The 19,845-nt window shown below is 43.2% G+C and overlaps 1 protein-coding gene across 2 annotated transcripts in view; it reads left to right on the forward strand.

The window, feature by feature from the left end:
* LOC117410771 (tetratricopeptide repeat protein 7A-like) overlaps nucleotides 1-19,845 on the forward strand; it is a 99,628-nt gene that overhangs the window by 13,698 nt on the left and 66,085 nt on the right. For both annotated transcript variants that reach the window (XM_059024826.1, XM_034017562.3), the window contains exons 4-14: nucleotides 2,663-2,793; nucleotides 3,313-3,431; nucleotides 4,626-4,704; nucleotides 6,253-6,413; nucleotides 7,639-7,702; nucleotides 10,606-10,743; nucleotides 12,024-12,107; nucleotides 14,918-15,022; nucleotides 16,816-16,933; nucleotides 17,377-17,434; nucleotides 18,891-18,963. In XM_059024826.1, the coding sequence (XP_058880809.1) occupies nucleotides 2,663-2,793; nucleotides 3,313-3,431; nucleotides 4,626-4,704; nucleotides 6,253-6,413; nucleotides 7,639-7,702; nucleotides 10,606-10,743; nucleotides 12,024-12,107; nucleotides 14,918-15,022; nucleotides 16,816-16,933; nucleotides 17,377-17,434; nucleotides 18,891-18,963 (1,130 nt within the window). The remainder of the gene's footprint in view (nucleotides 1-2,662; nucleotides 2,794-3,312; nucleotides 3,432-4,625; nucleotides 4,705-6,252; nucleotides 6,414-7,638; nucleotides 7,703-10,605; nucleotides 10,744-12,023; nucleotides 12,108-14,917; nucleotides 15,023-16,815; nucleotides 16,934-17,376; nucleotides 17,435-18,890; nucleotides 18,964-19,845) is intronic.

Here is a 19,845-nt window from a genome sequence, read left to right on the forward strand (position 1 = left end):
AGTGTTGGGACAAACACAGGATTTTCATATTCGGATATTTGCTCATAATATAAATATTCGTTCGGATATTCGTTGGTTTTTCAAAAAGTAATAAAAGCCATTGTATTGCTCTGAATGCAGGCAGAGACAGCATAGCAGCAGGGGGCGTGGCCGTGGCCCCTGTGTGTGTGTCTTTATTTTACAGCAAGACCTTACAATAACACGTTAAAATAGAAGAATATCCCAGTAGTAAAGAATACGTTGTGTAGGCCTTACTTAACCCCAATGAATTAACTACAAAACAAAGGATGCCAAATAGCAGCTCAAGTTAAACGTTGTTTTGTTTATTCTCAAAATAAATAGTACATAAAGCTGACACCGCATTTTATTTATTTTTTACTCCTTGCCATTGCCGTTTCTTCACAGTAAACAGTGACCATAGACACGTTTTCATAAAGTAATAACATGAGGTTTACTTGCGCCTTTTTGTAGTTGAACAAGCAAACGAAAACTGAAATATAACTAAACACTTCAAATAAAACAAAACGTGGAAATGGCGTTGTAAAATTAAAGGTGAAAAAAACTCACAGTTTTGCTTCTCGTTTATTACATTCCTCATAACAGAAAGTCACAACAAACAATATATAATATCAGGGCTAGAAGAACTTTTTAAGGCAGTAGTGAGGATTTGCTACCTGCCTGGAAAGTAGGTAGCAAAATTATTATTATTAATTATTTCTTAGCAGATGCCCTTATCCAGGGCGACTTACAGTTGTTACAAGATATCACATTATACATTATTTCACATTATACAGATATCACATTATTTTTACATACAATTACCCATTTATACAGTTGGGTTTTTACTGGAGCAATCTAGGTAAAGTACCTTCCTCAAGGGTACAGCAGCAGTGTCCCCCACCTGGGATTGAACCCACGACCCTCCGTTCAAGAGTCCAGAGCCCTAACCACTACTCCACACTGCTGCTCTAAAACAGTCTTATTCAGTAGCAGTTTATTCGACTAATAATTATATATAAAAATAATTAAAAAAATAAACACCTACCTACCGTTTTAAATAGACGGAATAACCCAAACTGTCACATAGTAGGCCTATGTTTAAATCAGAAAGTATTTATGAAACCATCTTGGGTTAAGTAATAGAACTAATGCAATTCCTTATCGAAATGTATTTTGTTTTATCCTTAAGTTCTACAAGAATGCAACCACATCTGTCATCTAAGTATTTGATATGCCTTCAGTACGGTTAACCAGGTTATGTTTCATCGGTGCAAATTAAGTGGTATGAAATTATCTTCTTATCTGTATTCAGTTGTTGACTGAGATTTTGGTAACTAACAAATCATACACACCTATAAAGACAGTGATTTAAAAAAAAGAAAAAGTAATGTGTCACATTATTGTTGAATCCTGCATTGTATGACCTTATAAACTATAAGGTTACAACCATAAGCTGTTTTGAAAATGAATGCTAATTCCAGCATGGTACCGCTACATTGAAAAGATTCATGCAATGTGTTCTAATAACTGGTTTGTTCATAAATATGTAAGCTCCCGCCCTGCGTTTTCACTGCATTTTTAAATGCTGTACAATTTTGAAGAAATTAACTAAGAAGTAATAACAGAATAAGGGATATCAACCAACAAGGTTTTAAAAAAATACGCTTGGTTCGTTTTATTAAAGTGTGACATTAGTTAGCCATGTGTCTGTCTATCTATCTATCTATCTATCTATCTATCTAAAACATCTTGTGTTAAAGCACATGTTTCACTAGTTAAACAGGAGAAGTACGCAAGGTAGTGATAATCTATTATAAAAAGAAAACAGATAGATAAATTCATGCACCTCAAGATTGTATTTTGTCTATTCATACTGATAAAACAAGGAAGACATTACTAAGCACTGATTAAATATGACCGAGGATAACTGGAGGCAGTAGACAGGTTTCCAGTGTATTTATTTTGTTTAACAGTAATGTACCTAAAGTTATTGATAGGATTGAGAGAAGAGGAAAATGAAGGTAAAGACATCTCCTCTTAATTGTACAAAGATTTTTTGTTAAATGAGGTGTATCAGCTGATTACCTTTTTACTGGGAAAACAACAGTATAGAGTCAGAAAGTATAGGTACCATATGACTCCATGTACACCGGGACAGTTCAGGCTTTTCAACACCCACCTCAGTGCATTCTGGTAATTGTAGTCCTGCTGTGAAAGGTACCTGACAAGTAAAACATACAAAAAATAAAACAGAGTGCATTGCGATTTGAGTTGAAAAGCCTGAACTGTCCAAACTGTCCTAGTGTACATGGAGTCATATGGTAACCCTATCAGAAATGCAAGTGCCCCTCGAGCCAACAAGAAAGCTCTAATCCAGGGGTGGTCAACGTTGGCCCTTCCTGGTCAATGAACCCTCCCTCCGGACCCTGCAGTAGTTCATTATATCTGTTTAACCTGGAGTGGAATGGCCCTCCTGGACCGTGACTGGACACCCCTGCTCTAATGTAATCCTTTATGTGGATGACCAGTGTAATAATGACAAGGCCAAAATGTTTCTCAAACTAGAAAAGTATCGTAGACAAAAAGCTCTATAAAGGTGCTAGTAGAATATTATGCTGGAAACACCTACCATTCTGAAGTGAAGCCCTCTCCACTCCCCCAGGCCTGTCTATGGAGCGCCAGCACATATCTGCCGCCTCCCAGGCGCGCCTGTCAGAGAGGCAGGAGGAGGCCCTGTCCTGCTTCGAGAAGGCCTGTGACATCACTCTGCTGTACCTGCAGGAGCTGGACAAGGTGAGGAGACGGGGTGTCGGGATTCATAACCACGCTTCTTTTACATGACGTAGTGCAGCGTGATACAGGACCAAAAGCACTAAGCAACTCTACTTGGAGTTCAAACAGTTCTTGAATGAACAGATTGTGTCGGTATCTAAGATTTACTGTTCAATTGTGTGTTTTATCTTTAAAAAAAAAAAAAATCCTATTTAAGGTGTTTTTGCTGATCTTTAATTACGTTATGTCAGGTTCTTAATTGTAATAATAACAACCCTTATAAAGGTTTACCACAGTAAATGTGCATGTTATTTGTGCAGTTTTATCATGCTTTTCCCATGGTTATACTATGTATTTACCATAGTTTACCCTGGTTTGCCATGCTTTTTAAATATACTTTATCTGACCTCTCAGGGCTTTACAGTGCTTACTTATTCTTTACCATGATTTTATGCTTCTTCATTTGCTCTGCTTGTACTGTGGAAAACTTTCAGGGAATACTAATCACCCTGTACGACCCTGTTGGTTTGTTGTTGCTAGTCAGTAAGCAGTTCCCACTCCAAGGGTGTGAAGAGCAGTGGCTCAGCATCGGAGTTCAGTCCCGGTTTCTTCCTGGAGGCGGCGCTGCAGAGCGCATACGTCACGCACCTCAAGAAGGGGTAAGACAGACCCTGCACTCACACTGCAGTCCTCCATGAACCAGGGTCCTGACTCCTGTAGTGTAAGACATACCCTGCACTCCCACTGCAGTCCTCCATGAACCAGGGTCCTGACTCCTGTAGTGTAAGACAGACCCTGCACTCCCACTGCAGTCCTCCATGAACCAGGGTCCTGACTCCTGTAGTGTAAGACAGACCCTGCACTCCCACTGCAGTCCTCCATGAACCAGGCTCCTGACTCCTGTAGTGTAAGACAGGGTTATCACTTCTAATCGTAGCCTGGGACTATCAATCAAGGTAACATGATTAATAACATGTTTATAGATTGAATGTAACCTCTTAGTGGTCTCAAACTAAAATACTAAGACAAGGGCTACGAGCACTTTTCAAAATGATGTGGAAACTGACACAGTATTGTTTATCACCACAAGATGGCACACTAAGCTCACAGACATATGAGAATACATTGTCCAGGGGCTCTGTGCTCCTCGTGTCAGCTCAGTGTGTCAGTATCTGTTTAAATGGGTGTTGGGATTTACTTTATTTATTTATTTATTTATTTTTAACAATTATTTTTCATTAATTCCTGATTTTCTCCAAATATTGGAATGTCCAATTATTATTCAACCTGACTCACCGCTGCAACCCCTGAACTAACTCGGGAGAGACGAGGAAGAGCACATGCGTCCTCTAAAATGAGTGCCATCAGCCATCAGTTTTTTTTCACTCTGCAAGCCCGCCGTACAGCCATCTCAGAAATTACAGCGTCGGAGGACCACGCATTTCTGAATTGCGTACAGGCCAGCCTGCAGGCACCAGGCCAGCCACAGGGGGCACTGGTGTGCGGTGAGCCAAGGACTCCCCAGTCGGCCTAACCCCTCCCCGCCCAGGCAGCGCTTGACCAATTATGCGCCACCCCCTTGGGAACTACCCTCCACGGTCTGCAGCCACATAGCTTACATTCGAACCAGCGATCTCCAAGCTATAGGGCGCATCCTGCACTCTGGGCGGAGTGCCTTTACTGGATGCGCCATTGGGATTTTATAAATTTATACATCAGTTATATCTGGGTGAGCTAGCACGACAAAACAAAGCAACCGCGTGCAATTTAAAATAATAAAAACAACAACAGCATCAGTTTGGAGTTTGAACGAAGCAAAAAAGCACATTTTAAACTATTTCTTAATTCCATAGCAACCTGGTGCGAGGGCAGAGAAGGCTGAGACAGGTCCTGAGAGCTGTGGAGTCAAAGGGCACGCTGAACTTCAAAAAGGTGAGAGGTGTCCGGGTGCGTGCCTGAACAACAATAAAAATAAACAAAAAAAACACTTATAAAGTCCTATGCAATAACCATAACATACAATTAAGGAAAATCAGCTTCCTTTTTGTGGGTGTGCTGCATTCAAACAGCAGCAAACCACCGGCACAAAGAGATATCCCATTTCTGGGGGCTTTCGTCCAAATCGGTGCTAAATCTGACTTGTTGCCCAGATCCTTTTGTGATGTATCTCACATATGCAGTTCTGAAAGAAACACATATTAAAAAAAAAATTATAAAAATGCTAACCGGTAATCTAGAAGGTTAATTAAGTTCTGTTTGCAGTGTTGCACTTTCTTGATCATGTCATCGAGTGGAATTGCCTCCTTCCACTCCTGCTCTGAAGATAAGGCTCAGGTGAATTGACCCATGAAGTTAAGTTAGACAGTAACAGGCTATCTTAAAGTAAAGCATTTTTACATTTCTAGTGTGGCATTAGCTACTTCTAGCATCACCCACCCTGGTGTCCTGTTGTCCATAAGTTATTTCCCAGTGGTTTGGTGAGAAATAAAAGTAGTGTCTTTAACAGACTCACTGCACTCACCCCATGTTTGGTATTATATAGTTTTTAGCCTTGGAAGGATTTTGGAAATCATATCTTAATATCCTGTTACGTAATGAAGACAGTGACAGCCTGGCTATTGGATCTGTATCTCTGCTAGCAGAACTGAATGACTTTGCTGCAGGTCCAATGCACTTTGCAGCTTAGCGTCTAAACACAGGTCAGTGCTCCAGTGCTGTGTCTTTCACACACCCGCTGACACACACACACATTAGCATCTCTCATGCAGCGTGAATAATCTCATCCAAGTGTGATAACGAAATCAAATTAAAACTTGAGAGCTGGTTCCTCAACTGCATGTCGCAATGCAGCGCCTATCGGGATCCTGTATCCTAGCAACGCAGCCTTAGTTTGAGCAGCTTGTGGTTATGCAAGTCTCCTGTTTGACTGCTGCAGGATCAGTGTCTTGCAGACTTGGTTTGTACTGTGCTGCTTTCAAAGAGTGCAAAAACTTTCTGCAATGAGGACATCGGCCGGCCCTCTCTCCCCCCTGGACTGCAAGGGTCAGCTGTTTTGAAAAGGGAATCGGACCTCATTGATCTCTTTAACAGTTCTGGATCATTCCCAATTCCTTTTTGAAGCCAATTCCTAATTCCAATTCGTTTTTAATCAATCCCAATTCCAATTCCCAATTCAATTCCTTCAAATTAATTCCTTTATATGAATAGTGTGCACAACTGGTGGCCTGTAAATGGGGCTGAACAGTATGGAAAAATAACTGCCTGCAGTTTGGGACTGCAAATGAGTGCCTTCAGCCTGCAGGGGGCGTGAACACACTCTTCCTGTCCACTCTCTGATGAGACAGTTATGTGATGAATCATTTCATTGCCTGCAGTGGAGAAACAGTATTCCTGGCATACATGAGTGCTGTGCTTTCTCAGCTTTCCTGTTGTCACTGCCCGCGTGTGCCTCACCAGCGCCCCCCTGTGTTTGAGTTGCAGACTGCAGCGAGGCAGCTGGTAGAGGTGCTGCTGCACACGATCAGTGAGGACTGCTACTGGAGCCCTTCCTCCGAGCCCCCCCCAGAGCTGCAGGCAACAGAGCCATCAACCCACATCAGCTACATCCTGGACCGTGAGCCGGAGCAGTATAGTGGAGACAAGTACGCCAGGGAGCAAGCCAGCGCTACAGCCAGGCTATACTGGAGGCTTACAACAGCACAGTGTGTCCTGTACAGGCCTGCTAAACGGTGTGCTGCACATACAGGACAGGGGGATTCACAAGCAACGCACCCGAAAAACCATTATTACAGAACATACCACGCCTTCTTAGGGAACACGGTCCCAGGGTATTAATTATTACAGGGTAATAGATAACGCAGGTAGGGTTATTACAGAACTTACCACGCCTTCTTAGGGAACACGGTCCCGGGGTAATCATTATAACAGGGTAATAATAATAATATTACAGGGTAATAGATAACGCAGGTAGGGTTATTACAGAACATACCACGCCTTCTTAGGGAACACAGTCCCAGGGTATTAATTATTACAGAGTAACAATAATAATATTACAGGGTAATAGATAATGCAGGTAGGGTTATTTCTTGCACTGTGTTGACCAAAACATCCTGAAATAAATTATTTTTGAATCGGTTAAGCCTTTTGTATCATTTAAAAAAAAAAAAAAAAAAAAAATTTTCTACATTCCCAGGGTGTTGGATAAACTCACTTTAACCTTAGATCAAATCACATAAACATTAAGCATATTTCAGACGCTTCCAATATCAGATTAAATCGTCACTCACATAGCTAGTTCTCATTTGTTCATCGATAAGCAATACATCCAATGATCGGCAAGGAAAGGATTTATGTCTTACCTCAATACAATACATCCCTACTGTACGTCAGAGTTCGCCGCCTCCTCCACCTGCTTTTTTTGGCTTCGTCTAACAGGGGAGGGCAGCTATCCTGCCACCTTGTCCATGGCTTCCCTACTGTCAGCCTCTCCACTTATCTGAAAGCTAATTTATGGGCAGGGGTACCTCGAAAGGTGAGGCCAAGGGCCAAAGAATGCAGTGTGCAGTTAAAAATTGCAATTGCATTACTCTCTCCTGTAGAATGAGAGTTTAATAGAAGTATAGAAGTTTTGACTAACCAAAACATTTTCTACTACTACTACTACTAATAATAATAATAATAATAATAATAATAATGCTTGTGTGTGTTTAGCCAGTTCTTCAGCTCATGAAACCCTACCTGCATTGGTGGAGGGACAAGAGAGGAAGGTATTATGTTGCAGATAAAATATCTCTTGTTACGGGTGCCGTAGTGGAAAGAAGACTCTTGGCATGAGAATGACCTCGTTTTCTGTTTTTGTTTTGCCAGTCTGTTTTGCCCGCAGGATAACATAGAAGAGGCCCTGCTGCTGCTGCTGATCAGCGAGTCAATGGTAAGCCCATTCTATATTCCACACATTAAACTGAATAATATACGAAACAGGGTGCTGAGAGCCTTTGTAGTGTGGCAGAGCCTGTAAATCATGTGGTGTTATGTGTGTTTTGGTGGTGGTTGGCAGGGGTGGGGTTAATTCCTGTCCCTGTTCCCAAATGGGATAATTGGTGCTAATTGGGAACAGCCACATACTATAAAAAGAGAACCAGAAGCTCCGTTAAGAGAGACTACCAGGGAGCTGGAACCAGAGAAAAGGTACAGTGTTTGAAACATGCGTGAATAATGCGTGAATAAATGTTGGGTTTTTGGGACCAGTAAACAGCTTAGCTGTCCGGTGATAGTTTAAACCTTGGAATGTTTTACTTAGCACTCCTGGAAGATGTTAGGTTTGGTTTTGGTTATTTTTGTTTTATGTTTGAAATAAACATACAGGCCTGCCCTGTTAAAACCTACCTTTGCTTGTGGAGTGCTGTTCCTTTTTACACAAAAAGACAAGTGAAGACGTTCCTGGATGTGGCAAGCGCACCCCGGTTTGTCACAGTAATTATTTAATTAGACAGCTGGATGAAGCCTGTGGCGCTTTAAGAGATGAGCAGATATAACTGATAATCCCTTGCGATCGATCGATTGACTGTACTTTCTAATTTGGGTTGCACAGTGCCACCAAGTGGCCGACTGTTGTAATAAGGCTTGTTGTGGTTTTTCTACACTTCCTATAGTAGCTGGTTTGTTTGACAAATGCTTTGAATTCTCAAGGCACCAAGGAGGAAGGATCAGTATTTATATATTTTCCCGCTTGTCTTGAAAAAAAGACCTGCCCCAGGATCTTCCCTCCAGTAACTGAGAGCACCGGGGGTCCTTCTTCTAAAGAGAACAAAAGTAAATACGCTGTCAGGAAAATCCTAGCAGGCAGACTGGATGCTGTGCCCTCCACCAGAGATCCCTTACATGTAAAACACATGAAGCATAGTTATTTTTCTGGATATCTTGCTTGCTAATTAATTTCACCCTGGGCTTGTCACAGAAAACTAAACTCGGGTGAGGAGCAGGTATACCGAATCAGGGAATTCTCTCAGGGAACTGGAGTATCATCAGTTAGTACCATCGTCAACTGAGGAGCCGAGTGACTTTTTTTTTTTTAAATAAAATGATGGTACAGTAAGTGCAGCTTCCGTAAACTAAAACACAAACAATGTTGAATGTGTTATAGCGATTCTGGCCCAGCAGGTAGAGATACTGAGTAAATTCCCTTGTCATTTCTATGGACTGTGGCTATGGGGATTAGCATCATGGTAATGAGTAAGAATCATAAGGATAATAATGTGCAAGCATGGTTAAGTGAGCAGATTAGGGCTGTGCGCTAGAGGGTTATTCAGTGGATCTAAACCAGGGGTGGCCAAAGTTGACTCTTCCAGTCCTGGTCTTCTGTCCAACGCTGTTCTAAATTGTTTAATTGAACCAAGTAAACCTCCACCCAGCCTCTGAAGTACAGTTGTTAATTATATCATTTTACCTGTTAAACCTGGAGTGGAATGGGCCTGCAGGACTGTGAGGAGCACTATCCTCTCTTCCATTGTGGAAGTGCATTGCCGTGAATTGATCAGACAGAGAAGGCTCCCCAGGATTAAATGCCTCATTTTGTCTTCGGCTTGGCAATAGTGTAAGTGGATGTTGTGCGGGCTCCTCTTTCCCTCTCATTTTATTATTTACTAAGATTTGTATTTTGCATTTCCACTCCTGACTGAAATCAATCTGCATTGATCTGGCTGCCCGGGAAAGCATTTCCATTGCAGTAAGTAAAATGCGCTTGAGATTTCATTTTCCACACAACAGAGCTTGCACTAGACTGGAGCACGGCTCTGGGTAACGTCATACAGTTCTCCTAGTGTCTGCGAGAGTAATGCCACGAGGGAGTGCTGGTGGAATATCAAACAGACCAGTACTATCTGAGTCCACTCTGTCAGGCAGTCTCACTGAGGATCTGCACCACTTCTTTCTATATGTATTTATTTATCTGCTTGTTTATTATCGCTGTGCATCAGAGCTGTTGAAATTTAATTGAAGTGGATTTACATGCTTCAACTGATGACATTTACAATACGACAAGGAGAAGCAGTGTACTTTACTAACTTGTATTTGGATTCCTATCTCACTCATTTCCCTGACTAGCATGCAGTTCAACCAAAATACAACAAATATAGATAAGGACCAGGGTGTAACCCCAAGAACGTTGTCTGTGACTGGCGTGGGTAGTTCAAGTTTTGCCATGGCCATTGACCTCATCACACAAGGTCATCCAAGAAATGGAACACCTAGGAGCAAATGCAGACTGGACTGCACTGATACAGGCTTCTTTCAAACAGGACAGAGATCAGTGTACCGGGGGGGGGCCTGGGCGGGCTTAGGGGGAAGTGCCCTCCCAGTTTAGATCTAGTGCCCCCCCAGTTGAGATCCCAGATTAAGATAAAAAAAAACTATGACAAATCATTAATAAAAGTGAAGTTAAACACAAAAATCTAACTATAATATGCGTTATATAAGGAAAATGTAGGGTCCCCTTTTCTCGTAGTATGTGATGTTTTCTAATCGGCGCATTTCAAGGGTGGATATTACAGCATGAATTTTGACTTGGGTGACCTTTTCCATAATGTGCTCCGCCCCCAAAAACAACTTGGTGCCCCCCGTAGCGCACACACTGTTGCCGGGCATGCGCAGTATGGGGAGCTGTTTATTGGAAATATGATCGGCACATACAGAGAAATTAAGCAGTCATGACTGAGGCAGCAATCATGATCTGCTAGGTTAGAGAGGATGGCAAGTTAGGTGTCCTGAGCTGTTGACAAAGACAAGGTCAGTTATATACAGGTAGTGACCTCTGCATTAACGAGCTGCTGTCCACAGGCAAACAGAGACATGGTCATCAGCCGAGCCCCTGACCAGCTGGAGGACCGGGCGGTCAGTCTGAAGGACACCTCTGCGGTCTATGACCTGCTGAGCATCGCCATGGCCAGGAGGGGGCAGTATGCAATGCTGTCTGAGGTAAGACCCTACTCAATGACTTCTAATCATTAGAACATAAAAACATAAGAAACATTACGAATGGGAAGAGGCCATTTGGCCCATCTAACCTCGTCCGGTTCCTAGTAGCTTAGAAGTTCTTATACTGTAAAAGTGCCCTGCACTTGGTCAGTCAATTATCGATCCTTTAGTTAAACATGTAGTGCAAGTTAGAACAAATTCCCATTTACAATGGTGACCAGCAGGGTTACCAATAAAGGAACCTATGAACATTTATTGGGAATGACCTCATCTTGACCCTTTCCCACTCCTTTGAATAACCTTTAGTATCAAACCCCAGCCTCATTATCCGAAACTGCTTTTATGATTCGATGGAATGGGGTCCAGATAGGTCTCCATTAATAAACTCCATTGTCGTTGATGGAAGTGCCAGTTGGCAGCATGCTTTATTATGGTGCCGATACATTTACAGAGTTAAAAACTAAAGGGAAGGCTCAGTAGATCCCAGACAGAAAGTGCAAGTTAAAGCTGTGCTCACAGTGATGCCCCTTGGGGGGTAACTGTCCCTTTGCTCTCTGGGATCTATTTGTGGTTGCCGTAGCAATCAGATGGCAGTCTGCTTCAGTATGCTGAGCTGCGGTACTTACTTGTGTTTCTCGTTGCATAGTTCCCCCCAGGATCAGTCTGACACTGCCTGAGCTTGACAGGGGACTCCACCAGACTGGAACCCAGGTGAAACACAAGGGCATGGCGTGCATTAACCCGGTCTCCCCTTTAGAGAGTGCGTGCATTAACCCGGTCCCCCCTTTAACAACCCCAGCAGTCACTGCCTTAACACATCCATCTGCTGTAACTGTCTTCCCCAGTGTCATTAACAAGAATCACTGGGCTTAGTGGTGACCACATGTCCTCCATCAGGGCTTGGTGTGGTCTCTGGTAGCCAACAGTAGCCAACTTGACCTTGTTAACAACTAACTTCTTTATTGCAGGGCCACCTGAAGCACGCTGATTACCAGTTTGAATATAATCCCCTTTCATATTGATCAGAACAGTGGTGTAACACAGCCATTAATGCCTCTGTTAATCTTAGGACCAAAGGTGTTTTGAGCTACTCTATCTGCCACAACATAAGTCGCAGCCATTCAAAGGTAGATTTGTGTTTGAGAGAAGAAAACAAATGCTGCTTTGTTGAGATCATTTAAATATAGCTCTTTAAACGGGTGATCTGTGTCTGCTGTCACAAGCAATGAAAGCGGGTGAATGGGACCCTCTTGTCATGCTGCACCTGGTTTGTCTTGCAGTGTTTGGAGCGGGCCATGAAGTTCTCCTTCGATGAATTCCACCTCTGGTACCAGCTGGCTCTTTCGCTGATGGCTTGCGGACGGGTGAGGTTCCAGTTGTTGGACATTGCTGAACTTACAGAACAGCCATGCTGGATTTCAAAGCCTTCCTGTTTCAAATTTTGAATATTTAAAGGCTGCACAAGTAGTGGATTATTTGTGATTTTCATATTTACACCAGCCAAATAACATACCTTTGGTATTGTTGATATTGAACTAGGAAATATCCAGCAGGTTCAGATCCTGTCAGGAGACTGGAGTGGATGCAGTTCTGCTGGTCTCTGCTTGGTTCTGATCAGGAGACTGGCGTGGATGCAGTTCTGCTGCTCCCTGCTTGGTTCTGATCAGGAGACTGGCGTGGATGCAGTTCTGCTGGTCTCTGCTTGGTTCTGATCAGGAGGCTGGAGTGGATGCAGTTCTGCTGCTCCCTGCATGGTTCTGATTAGGAGACTGGCATGGATGCAGTTCTGCTGCTCCCTGCTTGGTTCTGATCAGGAGACTGACGTGGATGCAGTTCTGCTGGTCTCTGCTTGGTTCTGATCAGGAGACTAGAGTGGATGCAGTTCTGCTGCTCCCTGCTTGGTTCTGATCAGGAGACTAGAGTGGATGCAGTTCTGCTGCTCCCTGCTTGGTTGTGATCAGGAGACTGGCTTGGATGCAGTTCTGCTGCTCCCTGCTTGGTTCTGATTCAATGCTGCACTCATTATATACACATTGTTGACTAGAATCTTCCGGTAGACATTACCTGGTTTTATTTTGCCTTATTACACTGATCTTATTCAGGAATGATCTTATTCTTTTTAACTTTCTGTGCACCTAGTTTACCTGTGTGTCAACAAAAGCTATCTACCCTAAAAATACATTCAATTCAGTTCAATTCAATTCAGTTCTTCTTATCTTCATCTTCTTCTTTCATATTAAACTCAACCTGTAAGGTCCTTGAACTTCATTCTAGCCCCAGGCATACACTTGATTACAAGCATGACTCCGCCATAGTGAATGAGGTATGTCTGTGGGCTTCTCATATTTTATTAAATAACAGGACTGCAGCTTGGATGGGTGGATTGATTTATTCAGGCAGTCTGGTGTCTCGATACAGTGAATTGATCAAGAGTCTGGAAATAGCCGGGGCCTTACACAGGGAATTGGGGGCATCCCTTTTGTAGACAATCCCATCTGTGTTGGTATAGCGTTCCCTTTCTATTTGTGGAGTGCTCCCGCAAGATTCCTGATGAGCCCTCTGCAATGCGTCATGCCACTGAGCATCGCCAGCCTGCTCCCTCTCCTCTTCTTCTGCAGCGGCTCTGTACACAATGCAGATCTGAAAAGGGGAGACACAGGGAGACAAAAGAAAGAAAGGGAAATAGCTGGAACAAGACCTTCAGTCTGTGTTATTGTTCTTCCTGATCAAACCCAGCTCACAACTTTCACTTGTATACATCACTGTCTACTCTCAAAGTCTCCTTCAATATTGCCCTTATCATGCACCTCAGTACGGTACAGTATTAATACCCCCGACTCCCCCTGATTTATGCATCACACATTCCCCACTCGGCAGAATTGTGTTACATGCAAAGGGTTTTGAAGAACACACTGAACACAAGCTTGTTAAAATGGACCTGTTCAGGATAACCCCTCCATTAGCACCAGCATTTACACCATGCTGGACTGTTGGTAGCGTACTGTTCTAGACAGAAGTGTTCTAGACTGTAGATAAAGCTGGCCCTAATGGGCCAGCTTTATCTACAGTTATTATGCAAACATAGTTTCTTACCAAAAAGAAAAATAAGTAGCCTTTATTTTAAAATACAAATAAAAACCATACTCATTCCAAAATGCATAAGGTGCAAAGTACAAAATTAAATCAGTATGAGAAAAACATTACTCACACACTTACAAAATGCGTACCTATTTTGTTTTGGGTTAAATAAAAAATATTTGTGGCACACATTAAGTAAGTGTGCTAGTGCTTCCTCCTCTGAATGAAATATGTCCTTGGCATATTTTGCAAATTCTGTTTTCTCCCGCTCTGGTAAAGAAATTCCACACATATATTGTGGCAGCGTGAAATTAGATCGATAGATCTATATTGTGATGTGCATCAATGGTCACTGACTGATAGCTAGGCTACCAGAACTCAGTTCACTTGCTAGTTCCCGAGATTGATTTCAACCAAGCCACATAGATATAGGTCAAGGTCTTTTTAGCTAGATCCATCTATTTTGTTTTATTTAAATTGAAAGTGAATAGAACTACTAAAATGTATCTAAGCTGCCTGTTCTGTCCTGCAGCAGCAGAACTGGGACAGGGAAACCCCACCCAATACATTCTCTTAGTTCATTGTTCTGGTCTTGCTTAGGCTATGATTTCAGGAGCTGCTCTTCAGTTCTGTACTTATGTGATGTGGGCTAGATCAACCAAAGTGTCTTTAAATCAGTACGCACCAGCACCATCTAGTGCACAGGAAGTGTATTCTCAGCAAATCAAAAGGAAACTTGATCCAAAGAGACCGACCACGATGGCGCTGACTCTTCTATAAAGACACTTTGGCCGATCTAGCCTGTGTTACATATATCTATAGCAGCAACTAGAACTGAAGAGCAGCTCTTGGAGTCAAGAAGAAGCACCTTAACACAGACTTACCAAAGTAAAAAAAAGAAATTAAAATAAAACAAAAATACAATATCTGGGCAATTGCAATAAGGACCGCTCTGATGATTGTTTAAAAAAAAAATCATTTTAAAACATACATACTACCATTGCTGTATCCAGTATCTTGTCAGTGTTGAATGCACTACAGTACGTCTCCCTATTTCTGACAAGCTGATAATGAACCTTTTCTCCTGTCTGTCAAGTCGGCGAGCGCAGTGTCTATGCTCCGGGAGTGCTCTAAGCTGCGACCGACTGACCCCACCATCCCTCTCCTCGCTGCGAAGGTCTGCATTGGACAGCTGCACTGGGTGAGTGAGCAAGAGAGAGAGTGGACTGATGTCAAATCTCTTACATAATGCATGAAGAGTGCCGCATTAACAGGGCTGAAGTGCTGCAGTTTATCGACAGCATGGGGGGAGGAGGGGAGGGAGGCAGGGGGATACTTCGAGCAAGGCAGCTTTCTGCAGCAGGGTTACAAGGCTTAAGCCCACCTGTTTATTTATCTCTTCATTTTACATTCTCAAACACACTGAGGAAGGCTTCTAGCCGCAAAATATCTGCGCTTTGACCAAAGCACCTGAAGTGTATGCTGTGAACGGAGCCCACTGATAATGTATTAAAGCCCACCTGTCTCATTTTCCCAGGTAAAGGCCCTTGTTCTCTGTTGTCGTATCCCCTAATGCTGTCACGACCCTGTGTGCGTCAGCGCCTGCCAGTTAAACATCTGTTTGCGTGTTTAGAGAGCGATCTGGAGCAGCTGGGGATTAATCCACAGCCTAGCCTGCCCGGCCCGTCCTGTCCACACCCTGTACTGTGCTGTGCTGTGTGCCTCTGGATCAGCAGTCTGAAGGAGCAGTGACTTGCTGTTCGAGGAATTGCTTTGGGTTATGAGATATATTGTTAGAACAATACAGTATTATAAAAACTGACTCTTCACAGAGAGCTTGTCTTAATAGTGGAATATCTGTGTATTTCCCCTGCAGTATTGGGTTCTATGCAAGTGATGTAATCAATGGCTGAGCTTAGTAAATATAAATGCAGTATACATATTGCAGCGTGTAGTGGTCAGGGTTGGTAGGGGACGCAGTCAAATATGAAGACATAAGCTTGATATCAGCTCCTGCATGGGAGCCGGCTCTTTTGAACAGCGGTATCGGTGCTATGCTTCAGTGCGGGAGGTCCCGGGTTCGCGTCTCATCTCCGCCCATGAGAAACCCCTGCCTGCGGGAACCGAGATTGTTACAATGTGAAACATATGACCAAACCTATCATTGTATTACTGTACATTTAAAACACAAAACTGTTCTTGTAATGATCTGAACAGCTTTGGAACATTCATTTCCATCACATTGTATACCAATTGAAGAAACCCATTAAATGTTTACTATAAAAAAAAAGTTCATTCATTATACATAATGAAAGGATGATGTGTCAATAAGGCCAGCTGGCTCCTGAACCCTATCCCTATTAGTTCCCAGTGTCTTTCACTTAGGACCCTTTGTGATGCCGAAGTTAACAGTTTGGTGTGTGTTTCAAGATTGTTAGGGGTCACATTCTCTGATGTTGTATTCACTGCCCTGCGTGATGCTGACATGCTTGTTTCCCTGGCTCAAGGACCTGGGCAGCTGGAACGGGAGTGAGTTCTAACACAGGCCCTTGTAAAGATGTCTGTAGCCCTGAGTAGAGCAGCTTCACAATCCTTCACAGACTTGAACTTATAATAAGGGCAGGCCACACAATAAGCTTGCTGAACGCAAAATACAGCTTTATTAGCGGGCAGGCAAAAAAAGAGCAGGCATACAGTCCAGAATAGCTCAGTCTAGAATTCAGACAGACAGCATGAAACAGGTGGTAACATAAGAGTGCAGGTACAGGCTTATTCCCAGTAACCGGATGTTTAGCCTGTTGATTGATAACTCACTGTCCTTTCTCGGAACAGAATGGACAGTCTTAACACCCTTTTTTTAATTAACTTACTTGAGTCCTGAAGGGGTTGTGTGGTGCTGGTCTAGATCCAGATGTTCTGTCACCTGGTCTTGATCCAGATGTTCAGCTGGTCATGTTGACCTTGATCCAGATGTTCTGTCATCTTCTCACACAGCTGGAGGAAGGAGAGGTCTTTTCCAGGATGGTGGTTGACATGGCGGAGGAAGCTGGAGAATTCCTGGCCAAGGGACACCTGGCTCTGGGACTCTGCTACAGCCTGCAGGCCTCGGACGGTAAAGGCTTTGGCTGCCTGTCTGTGTTTATCCAGAGAAACTCTATGAGCTATAAGTTCATGCACTGTGCGGTTGACCCAGTCTTTCATGGGAGAAGAGTGTCTTCTCATGAGCTTTAGAAGGGCAGCTGGAATGATGTCCTGGAATGCTCTGAAATGCTCTGGAATCTGGCATTGTGATTGGCTGAGAGCATCGCTTGTCAAGTCCTGTGCCTCTGCCAAATACATTTAAATAGGTTCATCATTTGAAAACTGTTTAATTCTCGCCTGTCAGACAAAAAGCTACAGGATCAAATGAACCCCTGGTGTTACTTATGAAGAGATACTTTTTCTTAGTATTTCATTTGTAACCTGTTTAACATCCCAATGAGTGTGTTCTGTACGATTCTTCATCTTTGTTTCTGCTCAAATTGTTGTTGTTTTTTTGTTGCCTCTTCTTTGCAGCTTCTCTGAAAGGTGATCAGGATAAACTAAACAGGAAGGCTCTGGAGACCCTGAAGAGGTGAGTGACTAGAGCACGCGCTGGAACGCTTCACTGCCCTCGTCCCGTTTCTCTCAGTATATGCAGTATACCCGCCGCCATCTAGTCATCTCAGACCTTTGCTAGGCAATACACTACTGTGCATTAAATGGTGCTGCTGAAAAATGGTTTTGATGCAGTAAGACCCACTAGGAATGATTGCAACTATAGTAAGAAGATAAGGGTGAATAAAACAAAGAAAAGCTAAGGAAAGGTCATTTTAATCAGCAGCATCCCTTATGAAAGCCTACCATGGTATTTTTGCACGGTATTTTTGTAGTTTGAACATGCTTTTCCCATGTTTATACTATGCATTTCTCATATTTACCATGTCTTGCTGTGTTTTTTAATAGTGTACCATACCTCTCTGTGCTTTACAGTGCTTCCCTCTGCTTTACCATACCTCTCTGTGTTTCACATTGCTTCCCTATGCTTTACCATACCTCTCTGTGCTTTACAATGCTTCCATATGCTTTACCATACCTCTCCGTGTTTCACAATGCTTCCCTATGCTTTACCATACCTCTCTGTGCTTTACAGTGCTTACCTATGCTTTACCAGACCTCTCTGTGCTTTACAATGCTTCCCTATGCTTAACCAGACCTCTCTGTGCTTTACAATGCTTTCCTATGCTTTACCATAACTCTCTGTGCTTTACAATGCTTCCCTATGCTTTACCATACCTCTCTGTGCTTTACAGTGCTTACCTATGCATTGCCATACTTACCTTGTCTTTTATCGCACTTCCCTGTGTTTTTACTGTAGGAAACGTTTATAAGGGATTCCCACTAGCCCCCCTCTGGAAAGTTAGTATTTTGTTCTAAAAAGGATAATAGGATGTATTAACAGTTGTTGTACAGGATTGGTATTTTTAAAATCATCTACAGTGTTTCTGATAAGTAAGCTGCTGTTTAAGGTTATTTTAAGAGCAGGTTTTATAAATGACAGGCTCGTGGAATTATTATCACGTTCATGCTTTCAGATCACAATGTCTTGTTTTACTATGTCTGCAGTCAACAACAATTAAAAGCAATGGACTGTTAGTGACCAGGTGAAATAGTATCCCAGGATATTGAAAGAGAAAAGTAAATTACATATTCAACTTTGCATAAGCAGAAAAAAAGGACTATAGAATTAAAGATACGCAGTCCCTATAAATTATTAATATTAATTCAAGCAAGCCATTCTTCCAGAGTGTGTGCTTGAATCGCTGCTTATTACACCAGGGAAGTTGTAAAAACATTCCTGTTGACGTCCTGTGGGCATGCATCATTTTAAACATCCAGTCACTGCAGCCTCACAGGCCTATTAAAGGTAATGTTTTTGGGTCTGTAGTTGTTTTATTCAGTGCTATTTATTGGGGTTGTCTGTTCTAACCAGTAGCATGCAGTATCTAGACACACCCCTAGAAGGCAATGTGTTTCTCCTCTGGTTTCAGAGCCCACAAGCTGGACCCAGATGACCCTCGGATATCCCTGTACCTGTCTCTGCAGTTCGCTCTGGTCAGACAGGTGAGTCTCTGCAGCTCGCTCTGGTCAGACAGGTTCTGACCAGAGGGGCTGCTATTGTAACACTTCAATTGCTGTGACCACTTGTGTTTTGTTTTCCATAATCTAGTAGTTAGCTAGCAGCTCTATTCACAGGCAAATCCACTAATGTCTGGTTTTAGATTAGCACTAGCTACTAGACTGTGTACGGAGGGACACATGGCAGGGTAGCAGAGAGGGGCTCTCTCCTAGACTGTGCATGGAGGGACACACGGCAGGGTAGCAGAGAGAGGCTCTCTGCTAGACTGTGCATGGAGGGACACACGGCAGGGTAGCAGAGAGAGGCTCTCTGCTAGACTGTGCATGGAGGGACACACGGCAGGGTAGCAGAGAGAGGCTCTCTCCTAGACTGTGCATGGAGGGACACACGGCAGGGTAGCTGAGAGAGGCTCTCTGCTAGACTGTGCATGGAGGGACACACGGCAGGGTAGCAGAGAGAGGCTCTCTGCTAGACTGTGCATGGAGGGACACACGGCAGGGTAGCAGAGAGAGGTTCTCTACTAGACTGTGCATGGAGGGACACACGGTAGGGCAGCTCACACACATCGCACAGGTCAAACCCAGCCACGCCTCCTCAAGTTACTGAGATGAACGGCAGCATCTGTCAACAGAGCCAAGCAGCTGTCTGCCCCACACACACAGAGAGGCAGGCGGCAAGTTTACTCCCTTCAGCACTGGAGAACGATAGCCATGTCTAACTCACATGATCGGATACATCATATTAAAATAACAAGTTTAATGGCCTTGACTATACCAGTAAGAGTTAGGTCACTTCACCCTCTGGTTTTATTAGCGTCCCAACATGGTTTTTGTTGAAAGCCTGGCTTGTGCTTTGATATAGAAGAA

The sequence above is a fragment of the Acipenser ruthenus genome, chromosome 6, assembly GCF_902713425.1.
Source record: "Acipenser ruthenus chromosome 6, fAciRut3.2 maternal haplotype, whole genome shotgun sequence".
Lineage (NCBI taxonomy): Eukaryota > Metazoa > Chordata > Actinopteri > Acipenseriformes > Acipenseridae > Acipenser > Acipenser ruthenus.